The sequence below is a fragment of the Coregonus lavaretus genome (genome assembly GCF_964263955.1).
Source record: "Coregonus lavaretus genome assembly, contig: HAP1_SCAFFOLD_2246, whole genome shotgun sequence".
NCBI classification, from domain to species: Eukaryota; Metazoa; Chordata; class Actinopteri; order Salmoniformes; family Salmonidae; genus Coregonus; species Coregonus lavaretus.
This window is the reverse complement of record NW_028161630.1, coordinates 1-22,525: the sequence shown is the minus strand read 5'-3', so window position 1 is coordinate 22,525 and position 22,525 is coordinate 1. Positions and strand designations below refer to the sequence as shown.

The 22,525-nt window shown below is 47.2% G+C and overlaps 1 protein-coding gene across 2 annotated transcripts in view; it reads right to left on the bottom strand.

The window, feature by feature from the left end:
- LOC311120308 (ralA-binding protein 1-like) overlaps positions 1-18,017 on the bottom strand; it is a 44,164-nt gene extending 26,147 nt beyond the window's left edge. For both annotated transcript variants that reach the window (XR_014612145.1, XM_084194933.1), the window contains exons 1-7: positions 17,890-18,017; positions 15,711-15,868; positions 15,398-15,540; positions 12,623-12,816; positions 10,997-11,152; positions 10,171-10,332; positions 872-1,003 (exon numbers count right to left, since the gene is read on the bottom strand). Coding sequence is in view for 1 of the 2 variants with exons in the window: in XM_084194933.1 (XP_084051059.1) it covers positions 872-1,003; positions 10,171-10,332; positions 10,997-11,152; positions 12,623-12,816; positions 15,398-15,540; positions 15,711-15,868; positions 17,890-17,961 (1,017 nt within the window). In the remaining variant the exon portion in view is untranslated. The remainder of the gene's footprint in view (positions 1-871; positions 1,004-10,170; positions 10,333-10,996; positions 11,153-12,622; positions 12,817-15,397; positions 15,541-15,710; positions 15,869-17,889) is intronic.
- Between the last annotated feature and the right edge of the window lie 4,508 nt (positions 18,018-22,525).

The following is a 22,525-nucleotide window of genomic DNA, read 5'->3' as shown; positions in this document are numbered from 1 at the left end:
ACAGTCGTGGACTCGGTGGAACAACTTGAGGCCTTTACTAGGAAGCTTGAGTTGTTGGATTTGGTACTTGTCATCTGGAAGGTTGCTGCACTTCAGCACACTGAAGAAACGACCGGCTGAGGGACCAGGCCGCAGCATTATCACAGAGGACAGGCTGAGGGACCAGGCCGCGGCATTATCACAGAGGACAGGCTGAGGGACCAGGCCGCAGCATTATCACAGAGGACAGGCTGAGGGACCAGGCCGCGGCATTATCACAGAGGACAGGCTGAGGGACCAGGCCGCAGCATTATCACAGAGGACAGGCTGAGGGACCAGGCCGCAGCATTATCACAGAGGACAGGCTGAGGGACCAGGCCGCGACATTATCACAGAGGACAGGCAGAGGGACCAGGCCGCAGCATTATCACAGAGGACAGGCAGAGGGACCAGGCCGCAGCATTATCACAGAGGACAGGCTGAGGGACCAGGCCGCAGCATTATCACAGAGGACAGGCTGAGGGACCAGGCCGCAGCATTATCACAGAGGACAGGCTGAGGGACCAGGCCGCAGCATTGTCACAGAGGTGATGGAAGATTTCGTCAAGCAGCTGAGGGATCAACTTCTTCTTCTTGTGTGTAGATTGATGAGGATCATTTTTTTTTAATGTAATCCATTTTAGAATAAGGCTGTGACGTAACAAAATGTGGAAACGTGAAGGAGTCTGAATACTTTCCCGAATGCACTGTATGCTGTGTGTGTGTGTGTGTGTGTGTGTGTGTGTGTGTGTGTGTGTGTGTGTATGTGTATGTGTATGTTGTGTGTGTGTGTGTGTGTGTGTGTATGTTGTGTGTGTGTGTGTGTGTGTGTGTGTGTGTGTGTGTATCTTGCCTGTCTCTTGGCTTCCCGTAGTTTGCGTTTTAAAGCCGTGAGGATGCGTTGAACCTCCCAGAGCCTCTCCTCTTTAGAGAGATCCTTCACCCCAGCCTGTAGGTCCCTGTGGAGGCAGTTCAACAGGAACTCCTGGGGGGGGAGACACATTTTCATACAGAATTATATTAACCTTTAATATAGCTGGGTTTCTCAACCACACAATATGTCTACTGAACAGAAATATAAAAACGCAACATGCAACAATTTCAAAGGTTTTACTGAGTTACAGCATTTAGAAGGAAATCAGTCAATTTAAATAAATAAATTAGGCCATCATTTATGTATTTCACATAACTGGGCAGGGGCGCAGCCATGGGTGGACCTGGGAGGGCATAGGCCCACCCACTGCGGAGCCAATTAGAATGAGTTTTCCCCCACAAAAGGGCTTTATTACAGACAGAAATACTCCTCAGAACCCGAAGGACAAAATGGTAGAGACAAAAACATCACGCAAAGCAGCCACAACTGTCAGTAAGAGTGTCCATGATTAAGTCTTTCAATGAAGAGATGGAGATAAAACTGTCCAGTTTGAGTGTTTTTTGCAGCTCGTTCCAGTCGCTAGCTGCAGCGAACTGAAAAGAGGAGCGACCCAGGGATGTGTGTGCTTTGGGGACCTTTAACAGAATGTGACTGGCAGAACGGGTGTTGTATGTGGAGGATGAGGGCTGCAGTAGGTATCTCAGATAGCATCAGCCAGTGGGTCTTGCGCCAGGTATACAGAGATGGCCAGTTTACAGAGGAGTACAGAGTGCAGTGATGTGTCCTATAAGGAGCATTGGTGGCAAAGCTGATGGCAGAATGGTAAAGAACACCTGCCAATCTATAAATGACGTCTCCATAATCTAGCATGGGTAGGATGGTCATCTGAATCAGGGTTAGTTTGGCAGCTGGGGTGAAAGAGGAGCGATTACATTTACGTCATTTAGCAGACGCTCTTATCCAGAGCGACTTACAAATTGGATTACGATAGAGGAAACCAAGTCTAGATTTAACCTTAGCCTGCAGCTTTGATATGTGTTGATGTAAATTGAGAAGAGCGTGGGGCCTAGGATCGAGCCTTGGGGTTCTCCCTTGGTGATAGGCAGTGGCTGAGACAGCAGACGTTCTGACTTTATACACTGCACTCTGAGAGAGGTAGTTAGCAAACCAGGCCAAAGACCCCTCAGAGACACCAATACTCCTTAGCCGGCCCACAAGGATGGAACGGTCTACCGTATCAAAAGCTTTGGCCAAGTCAATAAAAATAGCAGCACAACATTGCTTAGAGTCAAGGGCAATGGTGACATCATTTAGGACCTTTAAGGTTGCAGTGACACATCCATAACCTGTGCGGAAACCAGATTGCGTACAAGACAGAATACTATAGACATCAAGAACAGTCAGTTGATTATTGCCAAGTTTTGATAAACAGGGCAAGATAGACATTGGCCTATAACAGTTACAGTGAGGGAAAAAAGTATTTGATCCCCTGCTGATTTTGTACGTTTGCCCACTGACAAAGACATGATCAGTCTATAATTTTAATGGTAGGTTTATTTGAACAGTGAGAGACAGAATAACAACAAAAAAATCCAGAAAAACGCATGTCAGAAATGTTATAAATTGAATTGTAATGTTATAAAAAGTATTTGACCCCCTCTCAATCAGAAAGATTTCTGGCTCCCAGGTGTCTTTTATACAGTATACTGTATAAAAGACACCTGTCCACAGAAGCAATCAATCAATCAGATTCCAAACTCTCCACCATGGCCAAGACCAAAGAGCTCTCCAAGGATGTCAGGGACAAGATTGTAGACCTACACAAGGCTGGAATGGGCTACAAGACCATCGCCAAGCAGCTTGGTGAGAAGGTGACAACAGTTGGTGCGATTATTCGCAAATGGAAGAAACACAAAAGAACTGTCAATCTCCCTCGGCCTGGGGATCCATGCAAGATCTCACCTCGTGGAGTTGCAATGATCATGAGAATGGTGAGGAATCAGCCCAGAAGTACACGGGACGATCTTGTCAATGATCTCAATGCAGCTGGGACCATAGTCACCAAGAAAACAATTGGTGAACTACGCCGTGAAGGACTGAAATCCTGCTGCGCCCACAAGGTCCCCCCTACAGGGTCGTCTGAAGTTTGCCAATGAACATCTGAATGATTCAGAGGAGAACTGGGTGAAAGTGTTGTGGTCAGATGAGACCAAAATCGAGCTTGTTGGCATCAACTCAACTCGCCGTGTTTGGAGGAGGAGGAATGCTGCCTATGACCCCAAGAACACCATCCCCACCCTCAAACATGGAGGTGGAAACATTATGCTTTGGGGGTGTTTTTCTGCTAAGGGCACAGGACAACTTCACCGCATCAAAGGGACGATGGACGGGGCCATGTACCGTCAAATCTTGGGTGAGAACCACCTTCCCTCAGCCAGGGCATTGAAAATGGGTCGTGGAACGGTATTCCAGCATGACAATGACCCAAAACACACGGCCAAGGCAACAAAAGAGTGGCTCAAGAAGAAGCACATTAAGGTCCTGGAGTGGCCTAGCCAGTCTCCAGACCTTAATCCCATAGAACATCTGTGGAGGGAGCTGAAGGTTCGAGTTGCCAAACGTCAGCCTCGAAACCTTAATGACTTGGAGAAGATCTGCAAAGAGGAGTGGGACAAAATCCCTCCTGAGATGTGTGCAAACCTGGTGGCCAACTACAAGAAACATCTGACATCTGATTGCCAACAAGGGTTTTGCCACCAAGTACTAAGTCATGTTTTGCAGAGGGGTCAAATACTTATTTCCCTCATTGAAATGCAAAATCAATTTATAACATTTTTGACATGCGTTTTTCACTGTTCAAATAAACCTACCATTAGAATTATAGACTGATCATGTTTTTGTCAGTGGGCAAACGTACAAAATCAGCAGGGGATCAAATACTTTTTCCCTCACTGTAGAATCAGCTTGATCTCCCCTTTTTAAATAAAGGACGCACCGTGGCTGCCTTCCAAGCACTGGGAACCTCACCAGAGAGGAGAGAGGTTAAAAAGGTCAGAGACAGGCTTGGTGATGATAAGGGATGCAACCTTAAAGAAGACAGGGTCTAAACCATCTGACCCAGAGTCTAGTTTAAGAAGACAGGATCTAAACCATCTGACCCAGAGTCTAGTTTAAGAAGACAGGATCTAAACCATCTGACCCAGAGTTTAGTTTAAGAAGACAGGATCTAAACCATCTGACCCAGAGTCTAGTTTAAGAAGACAGGGTCTAAACCATCTGACCCAGAGTCTAGTTTAAGAAGACAGGATCTAAACCATCTGACCCAGAGTCTAGTTTAAGAAGACAGGGTCTAAACCATCTAACCCATAGTCTAGTTTAAGAAGACAGGATCTAAACCATCTGACCCAGAGTCTAGTTTAAGAAGACAGGATCTAAACCATCTGACCCAGAGTCTAGTTTAAGAAGACAGGATCTAAACCATCTGACCCAGAGTCTAGTTTAAGAAGACAGGGTCTAAACCATCTAACCCAGAGTCTAGTTTAAGAAGACAGGATCTAAACCATCTGACCCAGAGTCTAGTTTAAGAAGACAGGGTCTAAACCATCTGACCCAGAGTCTAGTTTAAGAAGACAGGATCTAAACCATCTGACCCAGAGTCTAGTTTAAGAAGACAGGATCTAAACCATCTGACCCAGAGTTTAGTTTAAGGAGCTCTTTTAGCACCTCGGTCTCAGTGACCCCCTGCAGGGAGAAACTTTGTAGCGGGGCAGGGGAAAAAGAGGGAGGAGCATCAGGGCTAGTCGCATTAGAAGGGCTGGGAGATGAGGAAGTGTTGGAGATGGGCAAGGAGGCGTGGCTGAGTCAAATAGGAATCCTGACTTAATGAAGTGGTGATTAAAGAGCCATAAAAAGAGCTCCTTGTCCAAATCAAATCAATTATTATTTGCCAAAGTCGCGGAATACAACAAGGTGTATACTTGACTTTGAAATGCTTACTTACTTTCCAAACAACGCAGAGATAAAAAGTAAGAAAAATAGCAAATAAAAAAAATAGAAAATAGTAACACAATAAATAACTAGAAAAGGAAGTTTCAGTAGAAACATTGTGTGCTTGCTCAGCTGGCTCTAAGCAATACTATGAATAGTAGTGGAAGAAGTTCACAGTGAGACAGTATCAATAAAACCAAAGAAAAGTAAATATTTGGTGACCATTGAAACCGATGTTCCAATGTTGATTATGCAACTTTAAAAAATGCTTAGAGTTTAAAAAGTATAGACTAACAGTTATTAAAACGCTGCATCGAAGCAGCTAAAGTAAGAACCAGTGTGTTATGGATGTCTACCTTAAAAGGCGAATGAGACCAGTTTAACCGTCCTCGTCTTGACATTCAAATGAAAGCACCTGCTTTGTGTTATCACACACACACAAAAATACACCTTATAAAAATACACCTTGTGGAACAGCGAGGACTGAGAAGCAATACAAACACAGGCACATGAAATCAGCAGGGGATCAAATACTTTTTAGAGAAACGACCCGACGAGTGACCTACAAAATAGGAGTCAAAGAAGGGCAGAATGTAGGATTCAAAATAAGGGTTAGGGACGTAGCCAACGGGTAAATGTCAACAAGCAACGGAATGGAATAAAACTCCATCATATTTGTGTTCGGGCCCCACGGTGGATTGTTCCTGGACTCAAGTGTTTAAACACACTTGGGGACGGGGATATGAGACCGGGCGGGACTGGACATCCAGATGGGGGGGGGGGGGGGGGGGGGGGGGGGGTAAAGAGAAACAAAGACATCACCAATTATCAATTGGAAGTAGTAGTAATGTGACTGACTCAGGTTTGGAAGCACAGGAGAGAAGTCTGAACCTTACAGCCCTGTAACCGATGTGTGGTGGGCGTGTGCCAGTAAAGGCCGTATAAGGCAGATATTGACAAAAGGCTGGGTAGGTACCGGCTCCCCGGTTCTACCGGTTCAGCCAGTTGGAATTAGTCACCAGAAACCAAGGAAGGGGTTAAACAGACAGAGGAGGAGTTTTGACCAGAAGGAGAATAGCCCTATTTGGATGGATACAATTGGGATACCAATGGGGTTACCGGATGAATACAAAGCTATGAATCAAGTAGGGGAAGGATTTACTTCTTTTGGTGGGTAATAATCAATACAAATGTGGATTGGATTAATTATATATATATATATATATATATATATATATACACACAGTGGGGAGAATAAGTATTTGATACACTGCCCGATTTTGCAGGTTTTCCTACTTACAAAGCATGTAGAGGTCTGTAATTTTTATCATAGGTACACTTCAACTGTGAGAGACGGAATCTAAAACAAAAATCCAGAAAATCACATTGTATGATTTTTAAGTAATTAATTAGCATTTTATTGCATGACATAAGTATTTGATACATCAGAAAAGCAGAACTTAATATTTGGTACAGAAACCTTTGTTTGCAATTACAGAGATCATACATTTCCTGTAGGTCTTGACCAGGTTTGCACACACTGCAGCAGGGATTTTGGCCCACTCCTCCATACAGACCTTCTCCAGATCCTTCAGGTTTCGGGGCTGTCGCTGGGCAATACGGACTTTCAGCTCCCTCCAAAGATTTTCTATTGGGTTCAGGTCTGGAGACTGGCTAGGCCACTCCAGGACCTTGAGATGCTTCTTACGCAGCCACTCCTTAGTTGCCCTGGCTGTGTGTTTCGGGTCGTTGTCATGCTGGAAGACCCAGCCACAACCCATCTTCAATGCTCTTACTGAGGGAAGGAGGTTGTTGGCCAAGATCTCGCGATACATGGCCCCATCCATCCTCCCCTCAATACGGTGCAGTCATCCTGTCCCCTTTGCATCCCCAAAGAATGATGTTTCCACCTCCATGCTTCACGGTTGGGATGGTGTTCTTGGGGTTGTACTCATCCTTCTTCTTCCTCCAAACACGGCGAGTGGAGTTTAGACCAAAAAGCTATATTTTTGTCTCATCAGACCACATGACCTTCTCCCATTCCTCCTCTGGATCATCCAGATGGTCATTGGAAAACTTCAGATGGGCCTGGACATGCGCTGGCTTGAGCAGGGGGACCTTGCATGCGCTGCAGGATTTTAATCCATGACGGCGTAGTGTGTTACTAATGGTTTTCTTTGAGACTGTGGTCCCAGCTCTCTTCAGGTCATTGACCAGGTCCTGCCGTGTAGTTCTGGGCTGATCCCTCACCTTCCTCATGATCTTTGATGCCCCACGAGGTGAAATCTTGCATGGAGCCCCAGACTGAGGGTGATTGACCGTCATCTTGAACTTCTTCCATTTTCTAATAATTGCGCCAACAGTTGTTGCCTTCTCACCAAGCTGCTTGCCTATTGTCCTGTAGCCCATCCCAGCCTTGTGCAGGTCTACACTTTTATCCCTGATGTCCTTACACAGCTCTCTGGTCTTGGCCATTGTGGAGAGGTTGGAGTCTGTTTGATTGAGTGTGTGGACAGGTGTCTTTTATACAGGTAACGAGTTCAAACAGGTGCAGTTAATACAGGTAATGAGTGGAGAACAGGAGGGCTTCTTAAAGAAAAACTAACAGGTCTGTGAGAGCCGGAATTCTTACTGGTTGGTAGGTGATCAAATACTTATGTCATGCAATAAAATGCAAATTAATTACTTAAAAATCATACAATGTGATTTTTTGGATTTTTGTTTTAGATTCCGTCTCTCACAGTTTAAGTGTACCTATGATAAAAATTACAGACCTCTACATGCTTTGTAAGTAGGAAAACCTGCAAAATCGGCAGTGTATCAAATACTTGTTCTCCCCACTGTATATATATATTTTACAGCCAACAACGGTTTGTGAACCACACTAGAGATGCAGTGAGGGGAATCTCAGATCAATTATCCACCACCTCGATCATGACTTGGCAAAATAGGTTGGCTCTAGATATGTGGCTGGCAGAAAAGGGCGGTGTCTGTAGAAAGGTGGGGGGGCCATTGTTGCACATTTATCCCCAACAACACAGCAAGAGCTCTGATGGGGTTAACAGCTTTAAGCGAAGAGTGGGCTGAGAATTCTGGAATCAATACCTCTGTGAACAGATGGTTTGATGAAATGTTTGGGAATTGGAAAAGCAGTTAGCGCTTGTATGGGTATTCTCGTATCATGTGGTTGTTGTCTTATTCCCTGTGTCCGAGCGTTGGTGAGTAAGGCGTTGGAGAATGCAGTGTCTCAACAGATGGGATATGGACAGAATCCGGACTCTGACCAGTGGAATGTGAAAAACGATCCTCCAGGCTTGGTGAATAACGAGGACTTTGACCCTGATAACCTACAATTATATACAACTTGTATTGGTTCTGACGTGTGAAGGTCATAGGGAAAATCTCAAAAAGAAGACCTATGATTGAAAAGTAGTTGATAGAACTAATCTCTGAGGTTAATCAGTCTCCCGAGTGGTCTAAGGCACTGCATCGCAGTGCTAGCTGTGCCACTAGAGATCCTGGTTCGAATCCAGGCTCTGTCGTAGCCGGCCGCGACCGGGAGACCCATGGGGCGGTGCACAATTGGCCCAGCGTCGTCCAGGGTAGGGGAGGGAATGGCCGGCAGGGATGTAGCTCAATTGGTAGAGCATGGCGTTTGCAACGCCAGGGTTGTGGGTTCGATTCCCACGGGGGGCCAGTATGAATAAAAATAAAAAATAAAATAATAATAATAATAATGTATGCACTCACTAACTGTAAGTCGCTCTGGATAACAGCGTCTGCTAAATGACTAAAATGTAAATGTAATCATGCTTGTAAATACATTTATCCTGAGGGTGTACAAATTTAGTCAAAGGGTGGATTGATAGATTAATTTGTATGTTTATAGAAATTCTCGTGACAATATTGTACACATGTTCGATGTATTTATGCAGGGCTCATCTGAAAAAGAGACCCTAGAGTGTCGGTATGACTTCCCTGTCAAAATAAAGGTTAAAAAAAGTAGTTGTGTTGTTCAGTTGTTGCGGTCAGTAGTTGTGTGGTTGTGGTCAGTAGTTATGGTCAGTAGTTATGTTGTGGTCAGTATTTGTGATTAGTAGTTGTGTGGTTGTGGTCAGTATGTGTGGTTGTGGTCAGTATTTGTGATCAGTAGTTGTGTGGTTGTGGTCAGTAGTAGTGGTCAGTAGTTTTCTTTAAAAAAACTGAGCTAGCTTTTGCAGTGAAAAACATCAGGTATTGAATTTACAAGCCTTATTTTAACAACATTTGCATAAAACGAGTTACTTGTTCATCTAAAACTGGTTGCTAGGCAATTAAGTTTAGTTTTGAAACACCATGTTAACTAATTAGTTTTTGTAGTTACAAAAAGTTGAGTATTATAAAAGGTATAATAGCTAATAGAATGATTTTTACGAGGTTTGTGATTTGTGGGAATAATAAATAATAATACATATTTAATAATAATAATACATCATCAATAATAATAGAAGTATGAGGAATAACAGTAGTGTGTTGCTTCGTGATCACACTAACAATAACGAGGCTATATACAAGGAGTACCCGTACAATGTGCAGGGGTACGAGGTAGTTGAGGTAATATGTACATGTAGGTAGGGGTAAAAGTGACTAGGTAATCAGGATAGATAATAAACAGAGTAGCGGCGTGCGTTGGAGTGTCAGTGTAAGTATGTGCGAGTGTGTGGGTGGAGTCCAGTGAGTGTGTGGGTGGAGTCCAGTGAGTGTGTGGGTGGAGTCCAGTGAGTGTGTGGGTGGAGTCCAGTGAGTGTGTGGGTGGAGTCCAGTGAGTGTACATAGAGTCGGCGTAAGAGTCAGTGCAAAAAAGGGTCAATGTAAATAGTCTGGGTGGCCATTTGATGAACTGTTCAGCAGTCTATGGCTTGGGGGTAGAAGCTGTTAAGGAGCCTTTTGGACCTAGACTTGGCGCTCCGGTACCGCTTGCCGTGCGGTAGCAGAGTGAACAGTCTATGGCTTGTGAGGCTGTGGTCTTTGACAATTTTACGGGCCTTCCTCTGACAGCGCCTGGTGCAGAGGCGTGGGCGGCTGTGAGGAGAAGGGTTTATTCTCCAGGTCTTTCACCGTTTTCCAGAACCTTTTGGGGTCAGACCCACAGAAAGAGAACTGTATTTGACAAAAGCTTTATTAAAAAGTATGGTTTTCAGATGCCATCTACTGCCCTTGAGCAAGGCACTTAAAACCCCTTAAACTGCTTTAGTGGCAGTTAGCCCGCTTCAGTGACTAAGTTTTATTGAAAATATCTGTTCAAACCCCACCTGTCGTCGTATCTCCTCCTTGATGCTGTCCTGCGTCTCAGGCAGGGCCGGCATGGTGGCAGCATTGGACCAGCGGAGGGGGCGGGACACGGGCCTCAGAAACACCTCCCCAAACAGCTCCCGGACGTGGGTGAAGAACATGTACAGGACCCTGTTACCAATCTGGAGGAGAGAGGACATGGGGACAAAAAGACAGGAGGACAGATAGATGGACAGACAGGGGAACAGACAGAGGACAAGGCGAGGAGATAGGTCACTTGCATTTAATTGCACTGACACAGTGTTAGCCCTCTGAGCTAAAGTCTAGTAGTTTGTAGGGGTGATAATGAAGTCTGCTCCACTTACACTGAACCAGGACTAGCAACCAAAGTCGTCCCCCTGTGGGGATGCATTAGCTCTACAGAACTGGGCCAGGATTTCACTGAGGACCATTCTCTCCCTCACACCACTTTCCCCTCCTCCCTCCCTCCCTCCCTCTCTCCTGCTGTCTGACCTACACAGATCTTTGTGATTGCTGTATGTAATGAAAAGCGCTCTACAAATACAATTTATTATTATTACTTGTACAGTGGGGTTGAGTATGATGGATATATTCTGGATAGTCATCTTGGTGTCTGTCTCCCTCTCCCTCCTATATTCTGGATAGTCATCTTGGTGTCTGCCTCCCTCTCCCTCCTATATTCTGGATAGTCATCTTGGTGTCTGTCTCCCTCTCCCTCCTATATTCTGGATAGTCATCTTGGTGTCTGCCTCCCTCTCCCTCCTATATTCTGGATAGTCATCTTGGTGTCTGTCTCCCTCTCCCTCCTCCCTCCTCCCCCCTTACCTGTACAGTGGGGTTGAGTACGATGGATATATTTTGGATATTCATCTTGGTGTCCGTCTCTCTTGTGATAACATGGTCCATGTGAGTGACCAACCAGGACAGGAGCAGACGGCTGCCAGGGGGCACCTCCGCTAAGAGACGCTGGAACTCGGTCACCTGACAAATAAAACATTATTTTAGAACTCCTTTTACAAAACACACACAGGGGCCATACTTGTGAACTTTTGCTTAGACCATGGTTTCAACCATTGGTCTAAAAAGGGCTAGGTGCTAGCTTTTGTCATAGGCCAACCTGGCCAAATTAGCCACGATGCTGAGGACGGCCAGCTGAGTAGATCATCCGGTAACAAATTCCGTCTCAGCCAATTAAAATCGTCCACGTAGTTGGACGTGATCCAATACCATTTCACTAAAGCGTCCATAACAGAAGTCCACCAGCAGGTTCTGATACTCAAATGACCTACATCACGTGCAAACCGGACAATTAGCTCGACGCCTAGTTTGTGACACTTTTCACCACTTGCAAACTAAGTTCAAATCCCCAGTGAGATCATCCTTTTTCCTTTGACATGTGAACTCACATTCATTGTGGTACTGTGTTGAGAAGGAAAGTGCAGTCATCCCCTTAAAAATGAAGATTAAGAATGAATTTAATGAGGAGCTAGACCTCCGACTTCCTTCTTCTTTCAGCCTTCTCCACAACCACACTGCTAGGACCTAATAATGTATCAGCCTTCTCCACAACCACACTGCTAGGACCTAATAATGTATCAGCCTTCTCCACAACCACACTGCTAGGACCTAATAATGTATCAGCCTTCTCCACAACCACACTGCTAGGACCTAATAATGTATCAGCCTTCTCCACAACCACACTGCTAGGACCTAATAATGTATCAGCCTTCTCCACAACCACACTGCTAGGACCTAATAATGTATCAGCCTTCTCCACAACCACACTGCTAGGACCTAATAATGTATCGATAATTGTGCCTCGACACAATCCTGTCTCTGAGCTCTACGGACAATTCCTTCAACCTCATGACTTGGTTTTTGCTCTGACATGTAGTGTCAACTGTGGGACCTTATATAGACAGGTGTGTGCCTTTCCAAATCATTTCCAATCAATTGAATTTACCACAGGTGGACTCCAATCAAGTTGTAGAAACATCTCAAGGATGATCAATGGAAACAGGATGCATCTGAGCTCAATTTCGAATCTCATAGCAAAGGGTCCGAATACTTATGTAAATAAGGTATAATTTTTTATTTTAATCTTTTTGTTTTGCAAACATTTCTAAAAACCTGCTTTTGCTTTGTCATTATGGGGTATTGTGTGTAGATTGATGACAAACTTTAAACATTCAAAAAATGTCCTCATCGTGAGATAATAAGATGAGGAGTATGTAGTGGGAGTGGCAGGCACCTCCCCTGCAAGTTCAACAAATATCATATTCTTAGTTGCCATAGCTCAAAAGAACAGCCCTCACTAAACCAACTCCATTAATGCAATTAAACCAACTAATGCGTTAAAACCAATCCCCAATGGAACCGTCAACATGTGCAAAATGAAGTGCAACCTCTGCGCCGTACTATCTAAAGCTGGTCATCGGATCATCTCCTCACCTTCTCAGCCTCGGCTGATCTGCTGCAGGCGTCCTCAAAGCGTTGCGCCAGGTCTCGCCCCAGCATGTTCTCAGGCAGCTCTCGGAGGTACTGTTTCAACAGGCTGGCTACGGTGTGAGGGTCATACTCCTCCAAGCAGGGACATTCCTCACGGTCATACGACGCCTTCAGCTCATCCACTTTAGACTTCATACCTGGGAGGGAAGGAGAGAGAGAGAGGAGGGAGGGTTAATACACAGTATACACTGGCACTCATCACTGACACGTGGTAGATTCCCTCACACACCAAGCCATACCTGAGACGTGGTAGATTCCCTCACACACCAAGCCATACCTGAGACGTGGTAGATTCCCTCACACACCAAGCCATACCTGAGACGTGGTAGATTCCCTCACACACCAAGCCATACCTGACATACGGTAGATTCCCTCACACACCAAGCCATACCTGAGACGTGGTAGATTCCCTCACACACCAAGCCATACCTGAGACGTGGTAGATTCCCTCACACACCAAGCCATACCTGACATACGGTAGATTCCCTCACACACCAAGCCATACCTGAGACGTGGTAGATTCCCTCACACACCAAGCCATACGGTAGATTCCCTCACACACCAAGCCATACCTGACATACGGTAGATTCCCTCACACACCAAGCCATACCTGAGACGTGGTAGATTCCCTCACACACCAAGCCATACGGTAGATTCCCTCACACACCAAGCCATACCTGACATACGGTAGATTCCCTCACACACCAAGCCATACCTGAGACGTGGTAGATTCCCTCACACACCAAGCCATACCTGACATACGGTAGATTCCCTCACACACCAAGCCATACCTGACATACGGTAGATTCCCTCACACACCAAGCCATACCTGAGACGTGGTAGATTCCCTCACACACCAAGCCATACCTGAGACGTGGTAGATTCCCTCACACACCAAGCCATACCTGACATACGGTAGATTCCCTCACACACCAAGCCATACCTGACATACGGTAGATTCCCTCACACACCAAGCCATACCTGACATACGGTAGATTCCCTCACACACCAAGCCATACCTGACATACGGTAGATTCCCTCACACACCAAGCCATACCTGACATACGGTAGATTCCCTCACACACCAAGCCATACCTGAGACGCGGTAGATTCCCTCACACACCAAGCCATACCTGAGACGCGGTAGATTCCCTCACACACCAAGCCATACATGACATACGGTAGATTCCCTCACACACCAAGCCATACCTGAGACGCGGTAGATTCCCTCACACACCAAGCCATACCTGACATAAGGTAGATTCCCTCACACACCAAGCCATACCTGACATATGGTAGATTCCCTCACACACCAAGCTATACCTGACATACGGTAGATTCCCTCACACACCAAGCCATACCTGAGACGTGGTAGATTCCCTCACACACCAAGCCATACCTGAGACGTGGTAGATTCCCTCACACACCAACCCATACCTGACATACGGTAGATTCCCTCACACACCAAGCCATACCTGACATACGGTAGATTCCCTCACACACCAAGCCATACCTGACATACGGTAGATTCCCTCACACACCAAGCCATACCTGACATACGGTAGATTCCCTCACACACCAAGCCATACCTGACATACGGTAGATTCCCTCACACACCAAGCCATACATGACACACGGTAGATTCCCTCACACACCAAGCCATACCTGAGACGTGGTAGATTCCCTCACACACCAAGCCATACCTGAAATACGGTAGATTCCCTCACACACCAAGCCATACGGTAGATTCCCTCACACACCAAGCCATACCTGACATACGGTAGATTCCCTCACACACCAAGCCATACCTGACATACGGTAGATTCCCTCACACACCAAGCCATACCTGACATACGGTAGATTCCCTCACACACCAAGCCATACCTGACATACGGTAGATTCCCTCACACACCAAGCCATACCTGACATACGGTAGATTCCCTCACACACCAAGCCATACCTGAGACGTGGTAGATTCCCTCACACACCAAGCCATACATGACACACGGTAGATCCCTTACACACCAAGCCATAACTGACATACGGTAGATTCCCTCACACACCAAGCCATACTTGACATACGGTAGATTCCCTCACACACCAAGCCATACCTGACATACGGTAGATTCCCTCACACACCAAGCCATACCTGACATACGGTAGATTCCCTCACACACCAAGCCATACCTGACATACGGTAGATTCCCTCACACACCAAGCCATACCTGACATACGGTAGATTCCCTCACACACCAAGCCATACCTGAGACGTGGTAGATTCCCTCACACACCAAGCCATACATGACACACGGTAGATCCCTTACACACCAAGCCATAACTGACATACGGTAGATTCCCTCACACACCAAGCCATACATGACACACGGTAGATTCCCTCACACACCAAGCCATACCTGAGATGTGGTAGATTCCCTCACACACCAAGCCATACCTGACATAAGGTAGATTCCCTCACACACCAAGCCATACCTGAGATGTGGTAGATTCCCTCACACACCAAGCCATACCTGAGACGTGGTAGATTCCCTCACACACCAAGCCATACCTGAGACGCGGTAGATTCCCTCACACACCAAGCCATACCTGACACACGGTAGATTCCCTCACACACCAAGCCATACCTGACATACGGTAGATTCCCTCACACACCAAGCCATACCTGAGACGCGGTAGATTCCCTCACACACCAAGCCATACCTGAGACGCGGTAGATTCCTTCACACTTCATTCCGTAGCTCTCGATGTAGTCGATACACTCTCTGAAGACGGCAGGGAGCTGGATCCCGTCGTACAGGGCTGTTCTCTTCACTGCCTCAGCCAGGGGGGCCCCGAAAATGGGTCTGATGAAGAACAATAATACTTAAAATGACCCATTTTATGTCAAAGAACGGATATTAGTACTTTTTTTTTGCTTTTAACACAAATCCCTGAGACACACACTCAGGTTGGAAGCAAGGAGTCCAGCCACACCCACACACTCAGGTTCGGACCTTCAACCCCCAATCTCTACCTGAATGTAGGTATCTCCACGGAGACGGGCTCTGGCTCTGCTATAGGCTGCTGCTTCTTCTTCTTCTTCTTCTCCTTCCATTGTTTCACCACGTCAGCTGCTGTCAGGTCTTTAGACTTCTTGTCCTTCTTGTCCTCCTTGGGACCCTTCTCCTTCACCTGGAAGATGGGAAAAAACACAAAGCGTGGTCCTCTTCGCAGCTCAGTTGGGAAGCATGGTGTTTGCGACCCCAGGCTAGTGGGTTTGATTCCCGGGACCAACCGTACGTAAAAATGTATGCACGCATGACTAAGTCACTTTGGATAAAAGTGTCTGCTAAAAAATGGCATATACAGTGGGGAGAACAAGTATTTGATACACTGCCGATTTTGCAGGTTTTCCTACTTACAAAGCATGTAGAGGTCTGTAATTTTTATCATAGGTACACTTCAACTGTGAGAGACGGAATCTAAAACAAAAATCCAGAAAATCACATTGTATGATTTTTAAGTAATTAATTTGCATTTTATTGCATGACATAAGTATTTGATCACCTACCAACCAGTAAGAATTCCGGCTCTCACAGACCTGTTCGTTTTTCTTTAAGAAGCCCTCCTGTTCTCCACTCATTACCTGTATTAACTAAACCTGTTTGAACTCGTTACCTGTATAAAAGACACCTGTCCACACACTCAATCAAACAGACTCCAACCTCTCCACAATGGCCAAGACCAGAGAGCTGTGTAAGGACATCAGGGATAAAATTGTAGACCTGCACAAGGCTGGGATGGGCTACAGGACAATAGGCAAGCAGCTTGGTGAGAAGGCAACAACTGTTGGCGCAATTATTAGAAAATGGAAGAAGTTCAAGATGACGGTCAATCACCCTCGGTCTGGGGCTCCATGCAAGATCTCACCTCGTGGGGCATCAATGATCATGAGGAAGGTGAGGGATCATCCCAGAACTACACGGCAGGACCTGGTCAATGACCTGAAGAGAGCTGGGACCACAGTCTCAAAGAAAACCATTAGTAACACACTATGCCATCATGGATTAAAATCCTGCAGCGCACGCAAGGTCCCGCTGCTCAAGCCAGCGCATGTCCAGGCCCGTCTGAAGTTTGCCAATGACCATCTGGATGATCCAGAGGAGGAATGGGAGAAGGTCATGTGGTCTGATGAGACAAAAATAGAGCTTTTTGGTCTAAACTCCACTCGCCGTGTTTGGAGGAAGAAGAAGGATGAGTACAACCCCAAGAACACCATCCCAACCGTGAAGCATGGAGGTGGAAACATCATTCTTTGGGGATGCTTTTCTGCAAAGGGGACAGGACGACTGCACCGTATTGAGGGGAGGATGGATGGGGCCATGTATCGCGAGATCTTGGCCAACAACCTCCTTCCCTCAGTAAGAGCATTGAAGATGGGTCGTGGCTGGGTCTTCCAGCATGACAACGACCCGAAACACACAGCCAGGGCAACTAAGGAGTGGCTCCGTAAGAAGCATCTCAAGGTCCTGGAGTGGCCTAGCCAGTCTCCAGACCTGAACCCAATAGAAAATCTTGGAGGGAGCTGAAAGTCCATATTGCCCAACGACAGCCCCGAAACCTGAAGGATCTGAAGAAGGTCTGTATGGAGGAGTGGGCCAAAATCCCTGCTGCAGTGTGTGCAAACCTGGTCAAGACCTACAGGAAACGTATGATCTCTGTAATTGCAAACAAAGGTTTCTGTACCAAATTAAGTTCTGCTTTTCTGATGTATGAAATACTTATGTCTTGCAAGAAAATGAAAATTAATTACTTAAAAATCATACAATGTGATTTTCTGGGTTTTTGTTTTAGATTCCGTCTCTCACAGTTGAAGTGTACCTACGATAAAAATTACAGACCTCTACATGCTTTGTAAGTAGGAAAACCTGCAAAATCGGCAGTGTATCAAATACTTGTTCTCCCCACTGTCTAAAGTGGTAAATCTAAAATTGTTACGATCCAAAAAATGGTTTAGTGCTGGATCCTCATAAGTAATCCACAGCTAATAATAACATTTAAATAATTCTAAAGAATAAGCTTCACTGGTTATCGTAACTAACAGTTAATAGCAGTGCATTAAGCAGTGGTACACAGAGTTCTCAAACAAAAATGTGTCCAGCAAAGGAAAATAAATTAAACACGGAGTGCTGTCCATGTCCTTTGTTCTTTACCTTGAAGTCCTTCTCTTTCTTCTTGGAGAAGCTGGGTTTCTTAAACACGTGAATGCCCTTTGAACGCTTCATCTTGGAGGGGCTCTCTGCCTCGTCCGCCGAGCTGTCCTCCTGGAAGGCTGCGTATCCCTCCGCTACAGGACGAATGGATGGAGAGGTTAGAGGAGGTTAGAAAGCAAACCCCTTTTACACCTCTCTCTGATTCTCACTAATACCACAGATGTAGTAAACAAGCACAGAGAGAGAGGAGAGAGAGAGAGGAAATATAGCAGAGAAGAGAGAGACAGAGAGAGAGAGAGAGGAAATATAGCAGAGGAGAAGGAGAGAAGAGAGAGAGAGAGAGACAGAGAGAGAGAGAGAGAGAGAGCGCGATCGAGAGAGGACTAGGAAAAGAGGTCAGCCTCCAATGTAGCACAATTTCCACAGCACCTGGCAGCGGCTCGATTTCCTGAACCAAACTCAGAGTTGTGATACTTCCACACATCCAATCGCAAACTGGTGTCCAAGATCAGATCATTGGTGACCTACTCAACACCTAACTTGTTGCCTCTTGCCAGATAGGGACGCTGTGTATCGGACTGCTATCTATGATACACCTTCACTGGGTACAGGGTGTACCCTCAAACGGTCCATGTCCTCCCCTCTCTCTCTCTCTCTAGTCACTACGCCCTGGGAGGGAAAGCTACATTTAGCCATGGTCCATGTCCTCCCCTCTCTCTCGCTCTCTCTCTCTCTCTAGTCACTACGCCCTGGGAGGGAAAGCTACATTTAGCCTCTCTCTCTCTCTAGTCACTACGCCCTGGGAGGGAAAGCTACATTTAGCCATGGTCCATGTCCCCCCTCTCGCTAGTCACTACGCCCTGGGAGGGAAAGCTACATTTAGCCATGGTCCATGTCCTCCCTCTCGCTAGTCACTACGCCCTGGGAGGGAAAGCTACATTTAGCCATGGTCCATGTCCTCCCCTCTCTCTCTCTCTCTCTCTCTCTAGTCACTACGCCCTGGGAGGGAAAGCTACATTTAGCCTCTCTCTCTCTCTAGTCACTACGCCCTGGGAGGGAAAGCTACATTTAGCCATGGTCCATGTCCTCCCCTCTCTCGCTAGTCACTACGCCCTGGGAGGGAAAGCTACATTTAGCCATGGTCCATGTCCTCCCCTCTCTCTCTCTCTCTCTAGTCACTACGCCCTGGGAGGGAAAGCTACATTTAGCCATGGTCCATGTCCTCCCCTCTCTCTGTCTCTCTAGTCACTACGCCCTGGGAGGGAAAGCTACATTTAGCCTCTCTCTCTCTCTAGTCACTACGCCCTGGGAGGGAAAGCTACATTTAGCCATGGTCCATGTCCTCCCCTCTCTCTCTCTCTCTAGTCACTACGCCCTGGGAGGGAAAGCTACATTTAGCCATGGTCCATGTCCTCCCCTCTCTCTCTCTCTCTAGTCACTACGCCCTAGGAGGGAAAGCTACATTTAGCCATGGTCCATGTCCTCCCCTCTCTCGCTCTCTCTCTCGCTAGTCACTACGCCCTGGGAGGGAAAGCTACATTTAGCCTCTCTCTCTCTCTAGTCACTACGCCCTGGGAGGGAAAGCTACATTTAGCCATGGTCCATGTCCTCCCCTCTCTCGCTAGTCACAACGCCCTGGGAGGGAAAGCTACATTTAGCCATGGTCCATGTCCCCCCTCTCGCTAGTCACTACGCCCTGGGAGGGAAAGCTACATTTAGCCATGGTCCATGTCCTCCCCTCTCTCTCTCTCTCTCTAGTCACTACGCCCTGGGAGGGAAAGCTACATTTAGCCTCTCTCTCTCTCTAGTCACTACGCCCTGGGAGGGAAAGCTACATTTAGCCATGGTCCATGTCCTCCCCTCTCTCGCTAGTCACTACGCCCTGGGAGGGAAAGCTACATTTAGCCATGGTCCATGTCCTCCCCTCTCTCTCTCTCTCTCTAGTCACTACGCCCTGGGAGGGAAAGCTACATTTAGCCATGGTCCATGTCCTCCCCTCTCTCTGTCTCTCTAGTCACTACGCCCTGGGAGGGAAAGCTACATTTAGCCTCTCTCTCTCTCTAGTCACTACGCCCTGGGAGGGAAAGCTACATTTAGCCATGGTCCATGTCCTCCCCTCTCTCTCTCTCTCTAGTCACTACGCCCTGGGAGGGAAAGCTACATTTAGCCATGGTCCATGTCCTCCCCTCTCTCTCTCTCTCTCTCTAGTCACTACGCCCTGGGAGGGAAAGCTACATTTAGCCTCTCTCTCTCTCTAGTCACTACGCCCTGGGAGGGAAAGCTACATTTAGCCATGGTCCATGTCCTCCCCTCTCTCGCTAGTCACTACGCCCTGGGAGGGAAAGCTACATTTAGCCATGGTCCATGTCCTCCCCTCTCTCTCTCTCTCTCTAGTCACTACGCCCTGGGAGGGAAAGCTACATTTAGCCTCTCTCTCTCTCTAGTCACTACGCCCTGGGAGGGAAAGCTACATTTAGCCTCTCTCTCTCTCTAGTCACTACGCCCTGGGAGGGAAAGCTACATTTAGCCTCTCTCTCTCTCTAGTCACTACGCCCTGGGAGGGAAAGCTACATTTAGCCTCTCTCTCTCTCTAGTTACTACGCCCTGGGAGGGAAAGCTACATTTAGCCTCTCTCTCTCTCTCTAGTCACTACGCCCTGGGAGGGAAAGCTACATTTAGCCTCTCTCTCTCTCTAGTCATTACGCCCTGGGAGGGAAAGCTACATTTAGCCATGGTCCATGTCCTCCCCTCTCTCTCTCTCTCTAGTCACTACGCCCTGGGAGGGAAAGCTACATTTAGCCATGGTCCATGTCCTCCCCTCTCTCTCTCTCTCTCTCTCTCTCTCTCTCTCTAGCTAGTCACTACGCCCTGGGAGGGAAAGCTACATTTAGCCTCTCTCTAGTCACTACGCCCTGGGAGGGAAAGCTACATTTAGCCTCTCTCTCTCTCTAGTCACTACGCCCTGGGAGGGAAAGCTACATTTAGCCTCTCTCTCTCTCTAGTCACTACGCCCTGGGAGGGAAAGCTACATTTAGCCTCTCTCTCTCTCTAGTCACTACGCCCTGGGAGGGAAAGCTACATTTAGCCTCTCTCTCTCTCTAGTCACTACGCCCTGGGAGGGAAAGCTACATTTAGCCTCTCTCTCTAGTCACTACGCCCTGGGAGGGAAAGCTACATTTAGCCTCTCTCTCTCTCTAGTCATTACGCCCTGGGAGGGAAAGCTACATTTAGCCATGGTCCATGTCCTCCCCTCTCTCTCTCTCTCTAGTCACTACGCCCTGGGAGGGAAAGCTACATTTAGCCATGGTCCATGTCCTCCCCCCTCTCTCTCTCTCTTTCTCGCTAGTCACAACGCCCTGGGAGGGAAAGCTACATTTAGCCTCTCTCTCTCTCTCTCTAGTCACTTAGCCCTGGGAGGGAAAGCTACATTTAGCCTCTCTCTCTCTCTAGTCACTACGCCCTGGGAGGGAAAGCTACATTTAGCCTCTCTCTCTCTCTAGTCACTATGCCCTGGGAGGGAAAGCTACATTTAGCCTCTCTCTCTCTCTAGTCACTACGCCCTGGGAGGGAAAGCTACATTTAGCCTCTCTCTCTCTCTAGTCACTACGCCCTGGGAGGGAAAGCTACATTTAGCCATGGTCCATGTCCTCCCCTCTCTCGCTAGTCACTACGCCCTGGGAGGGAAAGCTACATTTAGCCATGGTCCATGTCCTCCCCTCTCTCTCTCTCTCTCTCTCTCTCGCTAGTCACTACGCCCTGGGAGGGAAAGCTACATTTAGCCTCTCTCTCTCTCTCTAGTCACTACGCCCTGGGAGGGAAAGCTACATTTAGCCTCTCTCTCTCTCTAGTCACTACGCCCTGGGAGGGAAAGCTACATTTAGCCTCTCTCTCTCTCTAGTCACTACGCCCTGGGAGGGAAAGCTACATTTAGCCTCTCTCTCTCTCTAGTCACTACGCCCTGGGAGGGAAAGCTACATTTAGCCTCTCTCTCTCTCTAGTCACTACGCCCTGGGAGGGAAAGCTACATTTAGCCTCTCTCTCTCTCTAGTCACTACGCCCTGGGAGGGAAAGCTACATTTAGCCTCTCTCTCTCTCTCTCTAGTCACTACGCCCTGGGAGGGAAAGCTACATTTAGCCTCTCTCTCTCTCTAGTCATTACGCCCTGGGAGGGAAAGCTACATTTAGCCATGGTCCATGTCCTCCCCTCTCTCTCTCTCTCTAGTCACTACGCCCTGGGAGGGAAAGCTACATTTAGCCATGGTCCATGTCCTCCCCCCTCTCTCTCTCTCTTTCTCGCTAGTCACAACGCCCTGGGAGGGAAAGCTACATTTAGCCTCTCTCTCTCTCTCTAGTCACTACGCCCTGGGAGGGAAAGCTACATTTAGCCTCTCTCTCTCTCTAGTCACTACGCCCTGGGAGGGAAAGCTACATTTAGCCTCTCTCTCTCTCTAGTCACTATGCCCTGGGAGGGAAAGCTACATTTAGCCTCTCTCTCTCTCTAGTCACTATGCCCTGGGAGGGAAAGCTACATTTAGCCATGGTCCATGTCCTCCCCTCTCTCTCTAGTCACTACGCCCTGGGAGGGAAAGCTACATTTAGCCATGGTCCATGTCCTCCCCCCTCTCTCTCTCTCTTT